Below are 17,470 nucleotides of genomic sequence, written 5' to 3' on the forward strand. Positions count from 1 at the left end.
GATAAACTGCAGATCTCCGTGTTTGGGGGGTCAGTTGCTGGAAAGTTACTGAGATATTTGGTGGTGCCAGTGTTTTCCTGATTGTCATGTTCCTTAGAGTCTTGCGTTGCTCTGTTCACCTTGAAGTAGCAGTGACCTCGTCCATCTGTACTCGCTGACTCTGGAAGACACATTGCCTTCTGTCCGCCCTGCTGGGGACTCTAAAGCTTTTCAGACCTTCGGTGGACATACCTTCCCCGAGTCTTTTGCTCCATCTTGGGGAAGAATGTTTAAGGTTGTGTACTTTCTCTCGATCCTGCAGCCCACAGGGTGGGTGCTGACAGCTCCCACTTTTGCTTTCCAAAGGGCCGAGCTAAAAGCTCTTGTTTGTGGCCTCTCCCCGGCCGCAGACTCAGGCTGGCTTTGTGTGTACTCTCTGGCTGCCTGTCAAAGCTTACTCTTGCCGCCCTCAGGGGCGCACACAGGGGCTAGCCACAGGGTGGGGGTGCGTGCTGGGCACAGGCAGGGGGTACGGATCCGTGGGCAAAATGTCCCTAGCAGCTCATGGGCGATTTCTTGATGGGGTCTTCAGTGCCAAAGGATCTTTGTCTCTTTGTTGTCCTCTGAGAGTCCTGTCTACCTCTCTCCCAGCTGCTCCTGCCCCCGAGTCCTGTGGCCTGAGACATAGTCGTCTGGAGAGGGTGAAAGAGATGTGGGGTCTCGTGGCAGCGTCCTGCACAGCTGGGGAGACCAGGGGCTCCCCACACACTGTCACTCACCCTCTCAGGAGAAATCAGGAGCTGAGGTCACTCCTGGCGCTGCATGGTGCCCCCTGGGAGAGGCGATGGAAGTACGGTCACACTGTTCTTTTGCCCTCGTCAGTGCCTCCAAACTGTGGGGTGCTGGAGCTGCCCCTCTGGACGCCGGGGCCTGTGCACAGGCTCTCTCCACTGTGGGCGATTGTCTCAGACGGTTCTCCAGGACCTCCTGGGATCTAGCCCGCCCTCTCCGCAGATTCCAGCCTGTCAGCTGGCCCAGGAGGGTCCCCGCCTCCTGACACCCTGAGCAGAGCCAGGAGGTCATCCCCCCACAACCAGCAAGGTCCAGGGTGGGCTAGCCCTGCCCGTTCTCAGGCGTTCAGGTTGGTTGGTTCCGCTTTATGTTTCCTAGTGGGTTCCCGTTTTCTTATTCTGCCCAGAATTTACTCGCTCTGTTTTCAAAGACGTACAGAACCTTAAAAATCTGTAGCTAGAGTGGGTTAGAAGAACCAAAAGTTCATGGTTAAGAACTGGAAAAAAAACTGATTTTTTTCCCCTAAAGCATGTATTTTATTATATAATTAATAGTAAACTAGAATGTATCCTAGGAGCGAAGATGTGCATCTGTTAGCCAAGTATGGTTCTGTTTATGTCAATGGTCAGCACTGCCTGTCACCCTGCCGCTGTGACCTTCTCAGCTAAAAACAGAGCTCAGTGGCTGCCGCACCCTTCAGGCATGGCTTACTTCTCCTCTCCTTAACGGAGAAGCTGTTCTTGAACCAAGTCGGGTCACTGGGAGCTGCATTTTCTCTCAAGAGTAAACGGCACATGTAGGATTCAGCTTTTCGCATGACTGGACATGTGCGGTGGATGAGGATGGAGGAGCTCGTGCCCCGGGCAGTCAGCATCCTGGGCAGCAGTGAGTGGCTGTGTGCGTTCCCCCCGAGCGGGGGATGGAGGCCGTGGAATGGTCCTGCCAGCTCTGCTGGGGGCTCCAGCCAGTGCAGGACCACGCGAGGCACATAGGTCTTCATGGGGGATACGGGATCACTGTCATTCCACGATGACCGCATTGATCTCCGAAAGATTAATAATTCGAAACAAATGTGTATGCTGCCCAGTGTCAAAATAGACACTCAGAAGTCCGTACATCTCCTGCATGTCGGTGATAACCCATTGAAAATACTGTGCATGAAGTCCCCCCTCGGAACTGAAAACAAAAACATGACTTACAGAGCCACGCGTTTAATAGGAGATTTATAGCAACTATTTTGAGAAGCCACAGAATTTTACCAAGAAATATAAAAGGCCTGGAAAAAGTCAAGAGAGTGTTTCTGGATGGGAAACTCAATATGATATGTGATTTTCCTCAACTCAGTTTATAAATTTAATGGAATTCCAATAAATATTCATGGGATGTTTTGGACCTTGGCAAATAATATTCTAAAGTTCCTCTGAGATAATAAATATGTGAGAATAGGCTTTCATAAAAATGTTTGAAGGGACCAGTTTTAGGCCAGTCTGATCGTATTCTTCACTTCCGTGTCTTTAAATAGAGAAGGGGCTGTTGGGGCTGAAAATTTGAGTCCTCTGTTTCCCTGCTGCCTGCCGGCTCTGTTAGTGGCTGTCTGGCCCACTGTCCGTGTTATCAAAGGTGGATTTTAAACTACTTTGGATTTTCGGGGCAGTCAGAAGGCCAGTCTGAAGAGATGTCTTCTCTGGCCTGCACGGAGCTTTGGCTGTGACCCCAGTGGGTGCCGGCTAAGCCGCCTTTCTCGCACTTTCCACCCCTTCCTTGCCAGAGACCCTCCTGTCTGTGCAGGGAGCAAGCATGGGGCTCGCCTTCCACCCTCTGCCACATGCTTGGAGGTGTCTGGCATGCGTTTTTCCTCCTGTGGAGGCTTGCCAGCCAGTTCTTAGCTGTGGACAGTTGTCCCAGCAGCTGCCATTTCTGCAGATTCCTTAGGACGAAGGAGAGGTAAACATCGCTCTGCCCACGGTGATTGTTTAGCTGAGCCCCTTCCCTGTCTCCAAGGCTCAGAGTTCCTTTTTCTGATGCAGACCGTCAGTGGCAGAGGTGGGACGTTCCCCAGGTCCGGGCAGCCCTCACACTGCGTTCCCTTCATAGGCATGCATGCTGACCATGTCCTGCTTGCACCTGTGCGGTGGTCTGGAGGTGCTTAGGCGATCCATGTCTCTCCTGTGGAAGGTTCTGTGTCGCAGCTGGTCCCCCTGTGCTGCCTGTGAACTGGTCCTGCGGCTTCTCTGCTGGCCACTGTCGGATTGTGGTAATGCCACAGGAGGTGCTCTTCTTGTATTTTATGCACAGAAACAAAATACTAGTGCGTGAAAACTATTTGACGTCACTGGTACAACTGTGTTGGAAAACTGTTTGATACTATGTCACAGAGTTGGAGATGTAGCCTTTGGCCCATAGTGCCACTGCTCACACGTGTCCCCAGAGTCCTGCACTCGTGTATGCTGGGACAGAGGGACGCTTATTCATGGTTGTGCCTCCTGACCACTGTCGTAGCTGGTTTTTGTTTGTTTGTTTTTTTGTTTTGTTTTGTTTCTTGTCGCGAAATACCAACGGCGTACACATACTTGAGCAGGAGAGGCAGATGCATGTGACTGTGTGCTTTGTGGTTCTCTCCATGCCGTACGGATGAGCCAGGCACGCGGGCGAGCCCAGCAGGCCAGCTGCTCGAGCACACGGAGGGCAGTGTGGCAGTGGCCTTGGGCTTTCGGGACCCTGGCCAAATTGGCTTTCTTGAGGTCACTTCACTCCGGGTTCACTTTACCATCTTGTCCCACACATTTTACGTGCTTTTCTGTGTGTGTGCAGAAGGGTTAGAGTACTCGAGGGCAGACTGTTTTATTTTACCATGCACTTAAGGGATCTGGTCTGACCCACATGAGAGACTCGCGTTTGGTTCACATAGTTGGGTGAGCGAATATTTCTGGATGAGTGAGACACTCAGAGTGGTTACGCTGTCAGTCTCTGTGTTTCTCTTGTAACTTGGATGCAGGCATTCCTCAGTTTGTAAGGAAAATGAACTTTTGGCAGGTTGTATATAAATCAGTTCCTGAGGTCATGGGAGCGTATGTTATTTAAAGCAAATACTCACGCTCTGTGATTTATGATTCCCTCCCTGCCCCTGCATTAATCAGGCCTTTGTTTATTGGGTTTGCTGAGTGTGGGGTAGAGTGCTGCTCAGGGGTGTGACCCCTCAGATCCATGACCCTCTGCTTGTACCCAGAGCCTGCTTCTGGGAGACTTCTGGCAGGGTCAGAGGGCTGGGCCTGTAAGGCATGATCTTAAAAATAGTAGTTTTTTCTCATGAAGCACTGCGACTGAACTTGAAAGAAACAAGTTTTTTAGCTCATAGTTTTTATTTAAATGACTTAGAATAAATCAGTGTACACTTAAAATTCACCGTAAACACAAATGCTCACATTCCTGGGGATGTGTGTGTGTGTGTGTTGAATGCAAATCCTATTAAGTCCCAGCAGTAAGTAACTGGTCCCCTGAAAAGTCTTGGAAAGTCACATTGTCTAAAGCACAGGTGTGAGTGGCCAGCCAGCCTCTGGAATACACTTTGTCAGAGGTCATCCGGCCAGAGAGCAGCTGAATCCATAGTCCGCAGCCTGTGCCAGACAAGGGGTCAGGCAGGTAGGGGGCAGGTGACCCCAGGAGACATGTTCTGCTGCCTCTCCTATGCGCGTCCCCCGTGGGCAGGGGGGCCGTGGTAGGGGCACAGTGGGTTGTGCCCGGCTCAGAGCCGAGGTCCAGGTCTTCCAGAAAGGGGTTTTGAGGTTGAGTTTCACGGGAGTGGGTTATCTGTGTGAAGTACAGCTGGGGACGGGGGCGTGGCTGTGAGCAGGGCGTGTTTTCAGTGGCAGAACTCTCTGAAGCAGGACATAGTGGCTTCTGGTTGGTGCTGACAGGGTACGAGTGTGTTCTCTGAACGTTCCCGACCTGGAGCGGTTTGTTGCTGATGAGATAGCTCACGGGAAGGGAGTCATGTCCTGGCACTGAGGGATGAGTGCGCCTGCGTCCCCCTTCGGGGCTTGCGCTCTGGTTCCTGTGTTGGGTGAATTTATGATAATGGTTAACATTTACTGAGGGTTTACTATGTGCGAGACACTGAGTTGCTTGTTTTATATTATCCCATTTAATCTCAACCTGCAGGATAAATATTATGATTTCCATTTTATTGGGATGAACCAGAGGTACAGAGAGGTCAGGTCAGGCTCCCAGGGCTGTAAAGTCAGGAGGTGGTGAAGCCAGATCGGCACCAGCTTTGCACCTGCCGAGCACGTGTCGCGGAGCCCACACCCCATTTCCCCAGAGTCCTCCGGTGCCGCAAGCTGTTGTAGGTCCCACTTTGTGGAATGATGTAGTTTCATTATTTTTTCCCTTTCTGTTTCCAGAAATTAAGCATATTTCATATGACTCATTCCTGGGTGGTGAATATGGTAGTAGATTCTCATATTTTACTATACGTATTGAAAGTCTATAAACCAAGAGTTTATAATGGTTATGTTGGCCTGGAAATTTGCTGATAGAGCTGTACGAGCTACATATAAATCAGCCTATCGTCAGAGAGGTGTGCTCTTAAAGCAAACAATCGTTGACTTATCCACTCTACCCTGCCACGTTCACTTAAGTGAAAGTATTTTTTTAAACACCAGAGTTTTGGTGTTTTGCGGCTCTCTGTTTGCAGCAATAATAAAAGTCTCTCCTGACTGCCATAACCCTAGCCCAAATGCATTTTGTTTTGAATTCTTAATCCCTTAAAAATAAAGTTATAAATTTAAGGCTAGTATTCCCAAGTCTGCTTGGTGCTGTGACACAGAACTATGAGAGGGTTTGACCAGGTGACCTGGGATAGGAGGGAGCTACGCTGCTTAACCCCTCCGTGTCATGGTCTGCCTTATAACTCACCAGTTTTGCTGCACTTTTTTGTGATTTTGTCTCCCATCCTAAGTTCCGTGCCCCGATCCGTTCTGTATCAGACTCAACACAAAATGCCAAATGCATAGGAACCACTTAATAAGCATTGTGAATGGCTTTTAGTAGAACTGCATGTATTTATTTTTTAAAGGTTTATTTATTTATTAGAGAGCGTGAAAGCTGGGGTTGGGGGCCAGAGGGAGAGAGAGAACCTCAAGCAGACTCCGCACTGAGCATGGAGCCTGATACAGGACTCGATCCCATGACATGGAGCTGAAATCCAGAGCCGGATGCTCATTCGACGGAGCCGCCCAGGGCCCTTGAATGGGTTTTAGAATTTTAAAGTGTTCAACTAAATTAATGAGAGATTTACTAATCTGTGTAAAGACAACACTTTTTTCCTTGAGAAATCGGTTTTTATTGTCTGGAATTCATGTTAGTCATCTAGCATTTTAATTCAAAGGCATTTCTGTGGCCACTAACTCTTCTTCCACTGAACGTATCTTGAGGTAACTGTAGGTTCACGTGCAATTGCGAGACGTGATGGGGATTTCCCACGTCCTCTGTTTTCCCCTCCGGCATTATCTTGTAAAGCCACAGTACAGCGTCAGCCCCAGGATACTGACCTTGACACAGTCGGGGTACACAACAGCTCCATTACCACAAGTGTCCTTCTTCTTGCCCTCTACAGCCACACCTCCTCCCTCCCTCCCACCTCACCCATCCTTAACCCTTGGCAGCCAGTAACTGTTTTCTGTTTTTGTAATACTGTCATTTCAAGAAGGTTCTGCAGATGCATCACAGAGCATGTCTTCGGAGATTGGCTACTTTCGTTCAGTGTAACTGTCTGGAGAGCCGTCCAGGAGGTTACGTGACTCAGCAGCTCGTCCCTTTTTATTGCCAAGCAGATTCCGGGGTGTGAGTGGAGCACAGATCATTTAGCTGTTCACCTGCTGAAGGGCATCTGGGTTGTTTCCAGTTTGGGGCTGCTTTGAATACAGCTTCATAAACGTTTGTGCACAGGCAGTGTATGAACATGACTTCTCATTCCTCTGGGCTAAGTGTCCAGGAGGAGGGTTGTGAGGTCAGATGGTAATTGCATATTAGTTTTTAAAGAAACTGCTGAACTCTTTTCCATAGGAAAAGTTGGTACTCCCGTACCAACCGGGTACGAGTACTTGTGTTTCTCTGCGTCTTCATCAGCATGTGACGTTGTCACTATTTTTTTTTTTAAGATTTTATTTATTTATTTGACAGAGAGAAATCACAACTAGGCAGAGAGGCAGGCAGAGAGAAACGAGGAAGCAGGCTCCCTGCTGAGCAGAGAGCCTGATGTGGGGCTTGATCCCAGGATCCTGGGATCATGACCTGAGCTGAAGGCAGAGGCTTTAACCCACTGAGCCACCCAGGCGCCCCTATTTTTTGTTTTTTAAGCCATCCTGGCAGTGATATGTAACTGTGGCTTTATTTTGAATTGCCCTGATAAGTAATGACTTTGACCCTCTTCTCATGTGTTTATTGGCCATCATGTTCCCCTTTAATGCAGTGTCTGTGTCTTTTGTTCATGTCTAATTGGAATGTTTGCTTTTTGCTGATGAGTTTTAAGAGTTTACATATTTAGATACTAGTCCTTTGTCAGATACTTGGTTTGAAAATATGTACTCTCACTCTCTAATTTGTCTTTCAACCTCTCAGTAGGCTCTTCTGCACAACAAAAATTTTTAGTTGTGATAGAGTGTACTTTATCAATTTTTCCTTTAATGAATCATGCTTTTGGGAGATAGTGTGAGAACTCTTGGCTTGACCCTAAATTCCAAAGATTTTCCTCTAGTTTTTTTCCTAAAAGTTTTGTAGTTTTACATTTTATATTTAAGTCAGTGATCCATTTTGAGTTAGTTTTTGTGTAAGATAGGAGACTGAGGTCAAGGTTCCTTTTTCCCTGTGGATATCCAGTTGTTCTAGGACCACATATTTAAAGACTCTGTTTCCTTCATTGAATTGCTTTTTATACATTTATCAAAAATCAGCTGAGCAGGGGCACCGGGGGGGTTCACCCAGTTAAGTGGCTGACTTCGGCTCAGGTCATGATCTTGGGGTCCTGAGACCAAGTCCCACATTGGGCTCCCTGCTCAGGGTGGACTCTCCTTGTCCCTCTCCTCCTCCCTCTGTCCCATGCTCTGCTCATGCTCTGTCTCTCTTTCAAATAAATACCAATCAAAAAAAAAAAACATGAAACCTGTTGGGTATGTTTGGGAGGGTGTTTTTCTAGATTCTTCATTCTGTTTCATTGATCTGTGTGTCTGTCCTGCCAGTACCACAGTTTTGATTGCTGTAACTATAAAATCCCGAAATTGGATGGACTGATTCTTCCCTCTTTATTCTTTTCTAAAACAAATGTTCTAGCTGTTCTGGTTCCTTTGCCTTCCCATATAAATTTTAGGATAATCTTGTCTATATTTCAAAAAAATTTGGTTGGGATTTTGATAGGAATTTTGTTAGACTTGTACATCAACTGGGGGAGAATTGACATCTTTACAATATTTGAATCGTTCAGTTGAGGAACATGGTATGTCTTTCCATTTATTTAGGTCTGCTTTGATTTCTTTCATCCACATTATGTAATTTTCAGTACACCAGTTCTGTACATACTTTGTTAGATTTACACCTAGGCATTTCTCTCTTTTGTTTACTTATACAGTTGTGAATGACACTGTTTTTAATTTCAATGTCCATGTGTTGACAGTACGTAGGAATATAACTGATATTTGTATGTTTTATCTTGTCTCCTGCTACCTTGCTGAACTGACAGGTTTATGAATTTTACCATTCATTGCTCCCCGTTATTGAACAGTTTGTGCATGCCAGGCATCACGTGAGGGCTTTCCGTGTGCTTGCCGAAGCCCGGAAGGCAGGGGAGCTGGCCTCTTGGCAGGTGGATTAGTCAGTCACTCCATTTGTTCATCTGACAAATATCTAAGGAGAACCTCTTGTGGGGGGGATGCAGGCGGGGGCTCCTGCCCGCCTGGAGCCTGCAGCCTGAGGCTGGCATTACCAGTAACACAGATGGTTGTGTCACTTAATAAAACCAGTCCATTAGTTATACTTGAATTAGCAGCGGCCGACTCAAACTGTGAGTGGGTGAGGCAGTGACACCTTAGCCAGCCCGATGGAGTGGGAGCATCCAGGGAGGGCTTCCTAGACGATGTCCATCTCCTAGGAAAGGTTTTCCAAGAAGCCAAACTACTCATTGCTTCTCACCAACTTCCATTAGCTTCTGAAATTTAGAGAGGCCTGTGATAAAAAGCTCACATGAAGAGAATTCCTGGCCAGAACTGAATGAAGTTCTCAGTTGCTGCTGTCTCTTTTGCTGTACCCCTCTGGCCCCCATACCCATGGTTCCCACTGAGGGCACCAGGCCACCTGGGCCCCCGACCAGTCCGCTCTGTCCAGCCCTTCTTGATATTCAGTGGGCCTGCTGCCTGGCTTGGTGCTGTCCACCATGTCCTCCTTTGCAAACCTCCCGTCCCTTCACTCCCACACCAGCAGTTCTCCTCCTCTCTGAAGGGTTCCTTTCCGCCTTTCTTGGGGAGATGGGTTTCAGAGTCCTTTGAGATGGAAAGGAGGCCCATGCAAGGACTGAGACGCAGGGGGTCGGGGCCACTTTCTGCCAGTCTGTCTGGGAAAATCATCAGCGTCCTTCGGCTCTGGTAACAGTAACTACAGTAAGCTTCTGGCCAGATGGGAAAGAAATCTTACTACATAGAACTGTGCCCCTCTGACAGCCTTCCAGGTGAAGACCCCTGTACCCCTGAGAAGGAAAGGGATGGACCATCACTGGGCACAGTGTCGGTCCCTGCACTGTGCTTGGTACCTCGGGGCTGCTGCTGGCTCTAGCCAGTGTGGTCCCGGCTCCCGTGGCTCTCTACCCTCAGTAGGTCCCCGTCCTGCCTCAGGAGTGAGGATGCTTCCTTCTCTGCCCGTTTTCCCCACTGACTGTAGGAGAAGTCGCTTGTCTTTGAGTCTGCATGGAAGAAGGAGAAGGACATAGTTTCCAAGGAGATCGAGAAGCTACGCGTGTCCATCCAGACCCTGTGCAAGAGCGCGCTCCCCCTGGGGAAGATCATGGACTACATCCAGGAGGATGTGGACGCCATGCAGAATGAGCTGCAGCTGTGGCATAGCGAGAACAAGCAGCACGCTGAGGCCCTGCAAAAGGAGCAGAGGTGGGTGGGGGCTGGGGGCGGGGGCGTAGGTGCTGCAGAAGGGGCAGAGGTGGTAGGGTCAGGGGCGGGAGTGGATGCTGCAGAAGGAGCAGAAGTCAGTGGGGGCCGGGGGCGGTGGTGTTGCAGAAGGAGCAGGGTGGAGGGGCTGGGGGCGGGGGGGTGCTGTGGAAGGAGCAGAGTTGGGAGCCAGGGTTGGGGGGCTGCAGAAGGAGCAGAGGTTGGTGGGGGGCCAGGGCAAGGCTGTGCAGAAGAAGCAGAGGTGGGCGGGGGTGGAGGCTCAGGGAGCCCAGGGTGATGCCTCCCAAGGAATCCCCCTACCCCTCCACTCCCCCATCCCCGACTCCCCCAACCCAAGGAAGTGTTTTCCTTCTGCATTTGTATGGCACAGGGCACACCTTTGCAGCCTTGAGGAAAGTTATGGCGTTATCGTTCACACACAGGTGGTACAGGCAGTAAACAATATGGGGAACTTTGCGATATGGGAATTACTGTTTTATGTGTCTTACCAAAATCCCCAAAGTTTGGTAACTGTTTGTACTTCGAAAGTATTTTAGTTTTGTTTTGTTTTTTAGTTATTTTTTTTTTAATATTTTATTTATTTGACAGAGAGAAATCACAACTAGGCAGAGAGGCAGGCAGAGAGGAGGAAGCAGGCTCCCTGCTGAGCAGAGAGCCCCATGCAGGGCTCGATCCCAGGACCCTGGGATCATGACCTGAGCTGAAGGCAGAGGCTTTAACCCACTGAGCCACCCAGGTGCCCCGTATTTTAGTTTTTTTACTCTGAAAAGAAATAAATGCTGGTGAGCCCATTTTGAAATTGCTACTGTAAAGGAAATATAATGGCCACTAAAAAGAGATTTATTTTAGGAAAATGTTTGATGTTCTATGTTTATAATCAGGGAATCTGGAATGCATGACACTTTATTACTTGTTGTTGTCCAGAAACGACCTGAGCAGACCCAGTGCTCGTCTGCAAGCCCGGCGATAAAATGCTGTGTGATAAGAAAGCTGCTGTCTTTATTATCAGCCTGCTTACTCCTAAAAAGCCCTTTAAAATTTTAAATGTCCAGCATTAGAAGAGTTAGGAAATCTCCGAGAACTTTTTGGTGCTGAGCCCAGCATGGTGATTTGTCGGCCCTTCCTACAGTTGGTTTTAAGTCTGAGAAGTAGCACGCAGATGCTTCTTTCTTAAAGAACCTGAGTTCGCTTTGTGGTAGGATGGTTGGAAATCGTCACTCTTCGTTTGTTTTGTTTGTTTTTTATATAGAGTCTTTTCAAAGATTTTTATTAATTAGAGAGAGAGAGCATGCACATGAGCAGGGGGAAGGACAGAGGGAAAATGAGATGCAGACTCCTCTCCGAACAGGGAGCCTGACTCGGAGCTCGATCCCAGGACCCTGAGACCATGACCTGAGCCAAAGGCAGATGTTCAACTGACTGAGCCATCCAGGTGTCCCCATCACTCATTTTTGTACTTATTTTGTATTTACATGTTTAAAAAACTAAAGGAGAGGCCAGTTTGACCTTTGCTTTCCCAAATATGTTCTAGATCTTTCCTGGCAGGTGACCCGGCACTGAAAGGCCTCATGCCTAGAACTTGTGAGTCGGAGGGGCCTGGGTAGGGAAGCCCTGGTGGTTGGACGAACCTGCTTGGGGGAAGGTGGGGGTTCGTGTCGGGCTGCCGGGGCCGTGGTCCTTGTTGGTAGCCACGCTACTCCCCTCCCTGCCGTCCTAGGGCTCTCTGCTCTAAGTGACGTGAGGCTTTAGAAAGAGTAGGCCGCTTAATAGATTGGCATGTTTGACTTTACTTTTGGCTGTGGGAGGGTAAAATAATGTTTTTCCCAGGTGTGAGGACCTCGTCCCTTTATATCCTTATCTGAGTGTGTTTATATTTTTACCCTTTTTCTTTGGATGCTGCGAATAACTTACTTTTGTCATCTTTGATTGTTTCAATCAAGAAGCCGCTCTAGGGTGCCTGGGTAGCTCAGTTGGTTGAGCGTCTGCCTTTAGCTCAGGTCATGATCCTGGAGTCCTAGGATTGAGTCCCGCATCAGGCTTCTGGCTCTGTGGGGAGTCTGCTTCTCCCTCTGACCTTCTGTCCTTCTATTCTCTCTCTATCTCACTGGATAAATAAAATCTTTAAAAAAAAAAAAAAACAAAATAAAAAACAGGTCTAAGCTGAGCCCGGTGCTCACGAGCCCCTGTGTTGTGTCCCACCAGCATCACAGATGGTGCGGTCGAGCCCCTGAAGGCCGAGCTGGCCGAGCTGGAGCAGCTGATCAAAGACCAGCAGGACAAGATCTGTGCCGTGAAGGCCAACATCCTGAAGAACGAGGAGAAGATTCAGAAAATGGTCTACAGCATCAACCTGAGCTCGAGAAGGTGAAGCTCACACGTTTCCAAAGCTGGAAGTCCTCCTCAGTCTGAAAATAAAAAGGAAGATAGAACGTCACCACTCTCTCAGTTCAGTTTCCTGAGAAAATGAAGCTCTCCGTGTCCTCCCTCCGAGGTGCAGAGCTCTGAAAACGCAGGCACATCCGTGTGTTGAGGGCCGTGTTCTGTCCCCTTCCTCCAGTGGGGTTATTGCCTGCCGTGCGGACGTGTTCTCTGCGTCTCCGCACGGCCTGTCATGCTCAGGGTCGTGCCAGAAGTCACTAGCAGGTGAGTGGGGGTGGCACGCGAGGAAGCCGTGTCCTCGGTTTCGGGTTTTAGGGCTGGTGACAGGACCCTGAAGGGAGTAGAGTGAAGAGTGGCTGCCTTCTGACGGCACTTACAAACAGAAATGGGGCCTGACCACGAGTCCGCTCTGTTTTGAGTTCATTTCCCCTTGGAAAGGGTTCATTTCAGTCTGTATCTTTATAAGGTACACCTGAGTTTTTTTTCTTAAAGCTCTTTGCAACTGTGTATACCTCTTTGTCATTTTCTCATTCATCCCTACGGCCTCTTGCTTGTGTTTGCAGCCTTAAAGTTCATATATTTAGGATATTTCAGTATGTCCTTCATGGACATTCGGACCCAGGGTTTTCCCCACGTAGGTAGCAGTGAGCTGCTCTGGGCCTGTGGCCTCGGTGTCTTTCCTGGTCCTTTCTGTAGATGTGCGTTCTAGAGAGGCCGGTAGCTTGAGGCAAACAGCTGAAGGAAGACTTCAGGGGACACACCAATTTGCAACATTGTTTTGATGTTACCATTTTTTTGGAAATTATTTTGTAAAGCAAGGTTTTTTTAGAATGTGGTTTATATTAAGTTTTTCATTCACATTTGATAATTGTACATAGTAAAAAAAAGTCTGACGTTTGTATATAAAGGATTCCAGTGTTTGGAGGCATACGGTTCGTAAGGTCTGGGTCCTGATGCTGTTATTTCTAGACACTTATGGTGTGAACCATGCAGTGCCATTTAAATGTTAGAATTGCCTGAGAAAGTTCTGCTTCTTCAAGTTTTAGCACAGACGCACAGATTAGGTTTCCTTACTGTAATTTCCAAAATAAATCCTTTTCTGAGGTGGTTATGTGATTTTACCAAGCTGAATCAGTTTAAGGTCAGATTATGAAACTCTGCTGTTTTGACATATTGGTCACTTGGTCATTTCTACGCTGCACTGTAAAATTGATCAGATTGTACTAAATGCGTTACTGGAGGCAGGGGGTGTCCATTAACGAGTCCCCCCATGTACTTGTCTCTCTTCTTCTGATTTGAATGACTTAGACATAACCCTAAATGGACTGTTTTGCTTCAAGATGCGTTTGCCTTTTATGAATTTGTACATACGAATAGGATTTTTGCATTGCAAAAAAAAATTGCTACATTTTATGTGAGTAAAATTTTGTATGAAGTAGTTTATCGAATTGTATCATAAAATTTATTTTTATTTTATACATAAATCATTAAAAACAGTCACTTATTTTTTCTATAAGTGTATGGGTTGCACAATTCAGTTCACAGCCAGAGAAAATATAAGCATTTGGATTTTTGTATTTTCACATGTATATTTTATTTTTCTTGTGAAGAAAGTTCAGGGAAATTTATCTTTTCATTCCTATCATGACACTTATCCATGTTCTGTATAAATTTAAGTTTTATAAGACTGATAAGCATTTGTCAGAAATTTCAAGGTCATTCATGAAGTTTTAGACAGTCTCTGTGATGATTACGGTATCTTATCAGAGACACGTTAAGTACTGTTACTTTGAGAAAGTATGCAAGGAGGTTATTAAGCCTTTAGCTCTGCTTTGGCTTGGACCTTTCCAGGAAGTATGGGATCTCACTGCAGAATTTTAATCTAAAAGTAGAGCTGACATTAATTTATATTCAAAGAAAATGTGTAAACCTTTGGGGAAAAAATTCAGGACTAAAATGTGAACTTTCTGCTATCATAGTCATGCTTATTTTTCTTTTCAATAAGCAATTTAAACAAATACTGGTGACAGGTTGGTGACGAGAGATGATGTCACTCAGTGACATGGAGTGTGTTTGAGATGTTGGGTGGTCTAGAGTTCCACCCTGCGTCCCCACAGGCGCCCCAGAGCATGCTTGCCCTCCTTGTCTGCGCTGCGCCAAGCTGACTGCGTCTGTCTGCTGTTGGCGCACAGGGTCAGGGCGCACGAGTGGGTCAAGGGCAGTGGGGCTAGACCAATCTGTGTGCGAACATGCCGATGTCCATGGTCACAGGCTTGGCATGAGCAGCTGCGGGAGCTTCCATGAGCGTCGGCTTCAGTGGAGGCCGTGCACAAGACCATGTGTCAGTGTGCCCGCTGCAAGGGTGGGCGCAGCTCCAGGATCTTCCATGCATACCCAGCGATGCCTCCCCAGGAGCCAGCCACAGCCTCAAGGGCAGGCTTCCTGCGATGCAGCCAGGGGCCTGAGGGAGCCAGGCAGTCACGTGATCCACTGAGGAGGGAGGTGGGAGGCGGGAGCGCCCCCTCAGGACCAGAGGGGACTTGTGTCCTACCCTCGGGCTCTGAGTTGAACCGTCCCACAATGCACTTTATATAAACCTTTTCTATTTTCCCAAAAGGTGTCTTGGTAAGTGTTTTACCAGCCTTGCAGTGGAAAAGTGAGGCCCTGTTTGCTTGTTTTGGGGGTTTTCATGAAGGAAGATTGGGAAGGGCTTTTTTTTTTTTAATTTGGCTAGTGAAGGGAAATGTAAATGGTTTTTAAACTGTAACCTTTTTAAGCCGTATTTAGAGCTGAGTTCCAGATTGATGATCAGCTTCTGAATCCAGGCAAGTGGTCTTCCTGGTAAGGAAATGGGGTTCAGACAGTGCAGTCCATGAACCAGAAGGAAGCTGGGCCCAGTGAGGTGGGCAGGGGGGTGGTTGGGCTCTGTAAGCACCTGTGGTCCCAGGCCTGCTGCTCTTCCCTGAGACCCCAGTGCCTCCTGCCAGCCTGTTGGGAGGGGTGGAACAGGGGGGCTGGCGCACCGGACCTCCCAGCGCCTGTGCTGGCCTCCGCGGTTCTCTCACGTCTCCGTGCAGGTCTCAGGAACAGCTCTGTGATGCTGCTGTCACCATGATAGAGCAGTTAGGTTCCCCATCAAAACCTCCATCAAGGCCAGTATTCTACTGGACGACACCAGCTGGTGTGTGCAGGGCTCCGTGCCAGGTCATTGGTGTGGACACTTGCGGTGCTTACAGTCCCTGCCCGGGTTCCAGGGGTGCTGGCAGGCCCCTGGAGGGTGGTCACCATCCTGATCTGCTCAGGGCACATGCAGCTCTGGCTTCTCTTGAGGTGAGAATTTAACAGCATCCCCCTGCCACCTACAGCCACATCCTGGTTTGGACAGCAAATGCCGTTCCCCTCTTCCTATCGGAAACCTGCCATGCCTGCTGGCGTGTGGCTGCCAGGAGGCAGCAAGGGCGCTCGGGTGCCCACGGAGCACTTGTGGCCCACAGCGGGGTCCACTGCTGAAGTTAGTAAGCTGGATTGGGGGAATGTGCTCTCAAGACCTCGGACACCTGACGAGGTTTCTGCTTCTCTGTGGGCAGACGTGCGAGTGTGTTTGCCTGCATCGCTGGTGGAAGACAGGCAAAGACTCCTGTCTGTGAACCGATGTTGCCCTGAAGCGATTTCCTGGTGGGCCTGTTCTCTCTGACGTCTTTACTGGTGATCTGGACGAAGCCGGGGGAAGTGGCTCTATAATTCACAACCGGTGTGAACAAGTGGGCAGGCCCCATGTGATGAAGCGTCGACTCAGGACATGGAAACATGAAACTGGGCCAGCCCTGACTCGGTGAAAGATGGCAGGAAGAACTGTGAGGACACGGGTGTCCAGGCGGCACCACACTTGGGATGTGATGGGCAGGAGCATCGGTGGAAACCTCCCCACCCCGCCACAGCCACCACTGTTCTCTGAAGAAGCCAGTTGCTTCCATCTTGGGAGGCGCTGGAGGACTTGAGGCCTGACTGGCCCTGTGCCACCGCCTGCTAGTCCAGGGTCCCTTAGAGCCCAGCAGGACACCCTGGTGACAAGGTTATTTGTAAGAATTTTTTTTTTTTTTTTTTTTAAAGAACTTACCCTTTCTGGGACACCTGAGTGGCTCAGTAAGTTAAGTGCCTGCTTTCAGCTCAGGTCATGATCTCAGGGTCCCAGGATTGAACCATGTGTGGGGCTCCCTGCTGAGCGGGGAGCCTGCTTTTCCCTCTGCTCTTCTGCCTGCTTGTGCTCACTATCTCTCAAATAAATAAATAAAATCTTAAGAAAAAAATGCAAGTTAATGAAAGAGCATTAATCAACTTCTGACTAGATATATAAATTGGGAATTTAGTGTCAGATAAACATGGTATTTCAAAGAAGAAGTGTTTCAGATTGTTGTCCAAATATATTGGTATTGGAGCATATGGTCATCCATATGGCAAAAATGAAGTTATATCCTTGCCTCATACCACATACAAAAACAAGTTCCCCCAAAATTAAAGAACTTTAAAAATATGAGAATACTAGAATGATTGAAGAACATTTTGTATTTATCATATTTGTAGATATATTTTTATTGACATGCTAATACATTTATGTCATTATTTATTATAGTTTTATTTTGTGAGAGGTAATATATAGGAACAAAGCACCAAGGAGAGAGCAGAGTAAGTGCTAAGTGTGTTTTGGAGTGAAGAAGAACTTTCTAAAATAGACATAGTTTTCAGAAGCCATAGGTGAAAAAAAAATCAACCATAGGCTCATAAGAGTTAAACGTTTCTAGTCAAGCAAAGGTTAAAAAAGAAAAAAAAAATGATGTCCCACTGGGAGAAGTATTTGCAACATCTCTAGCGGAGGTAATAGTCATAGTAGACAGACTTCTAATAATAAGAAAAATACTTAACCCCGATGGATGACGGAAGAAAGATAGAGTTCTTAGAAGAAGTGCATGAGACCCGTGTTTAACCTTACAGTGGGGAAACAACGTGGTTGGGAGTCTGGGATCCAGACAGGCAGGAGTTACCTGGGTGGGAATCCCTGCAGGTCAGGGCGCCCTGCCCTTGGCCTGTGGACGCTGCAAGGTACTAGCTTGTGACTCTGGGCAAGTGGCCGGAAACTTTTGCCTCACTTTCCTGTGTTT

At 47.9% G+C, this 17,470-nt stretch overlaps 1 protein-coding gene across 3 annotated transcripts in view; it reads left to right on the forward strand.

Annotated features, from left to right (window-relative positions):
- The window catches only part of TRAF3IP1 (TRAF3 interacting protein 1), a 60,258-nt gene extending 45,966 nt beyond the window's left edge, over positions 1-14,292 (forward strand). For all 3 annotated transcript variants that reach the window (XM_046018918.1, XM_046018915.1, XM_046018917.1), the window contains 2 exons: positions 9,694-9,917; positions 12,138-14,292. In XM_046018918.1, the coding sequence (XP_045874874.1) occupies positions 9,694-9,917; positions 12,138-12,303 (390 nt within the window). In that variant the 3' untranslated portion in view covers positions 12,304-14,292. The remainder of the gene's footprint in view (positions 1-9,693; positions 9,918-12,137) is intronic.
- Positions 14,293-17,470: the final 3,178 nt, after the last annotated feature.

This window comes from Meles meles, chromosome 9 (genome assembly GCF_922984935.1).
Source record: "Meles meles chromosome 9, mMelMel3.1 paternal haplotype, whole genome shotgun sequence".
Taxonomy (NCBI): domain Eukaryota; kingdom Metazoa; phylum Chordata; class Mammalia; order Carnivora; family Mustelidae; genus Meles; species Meles meles.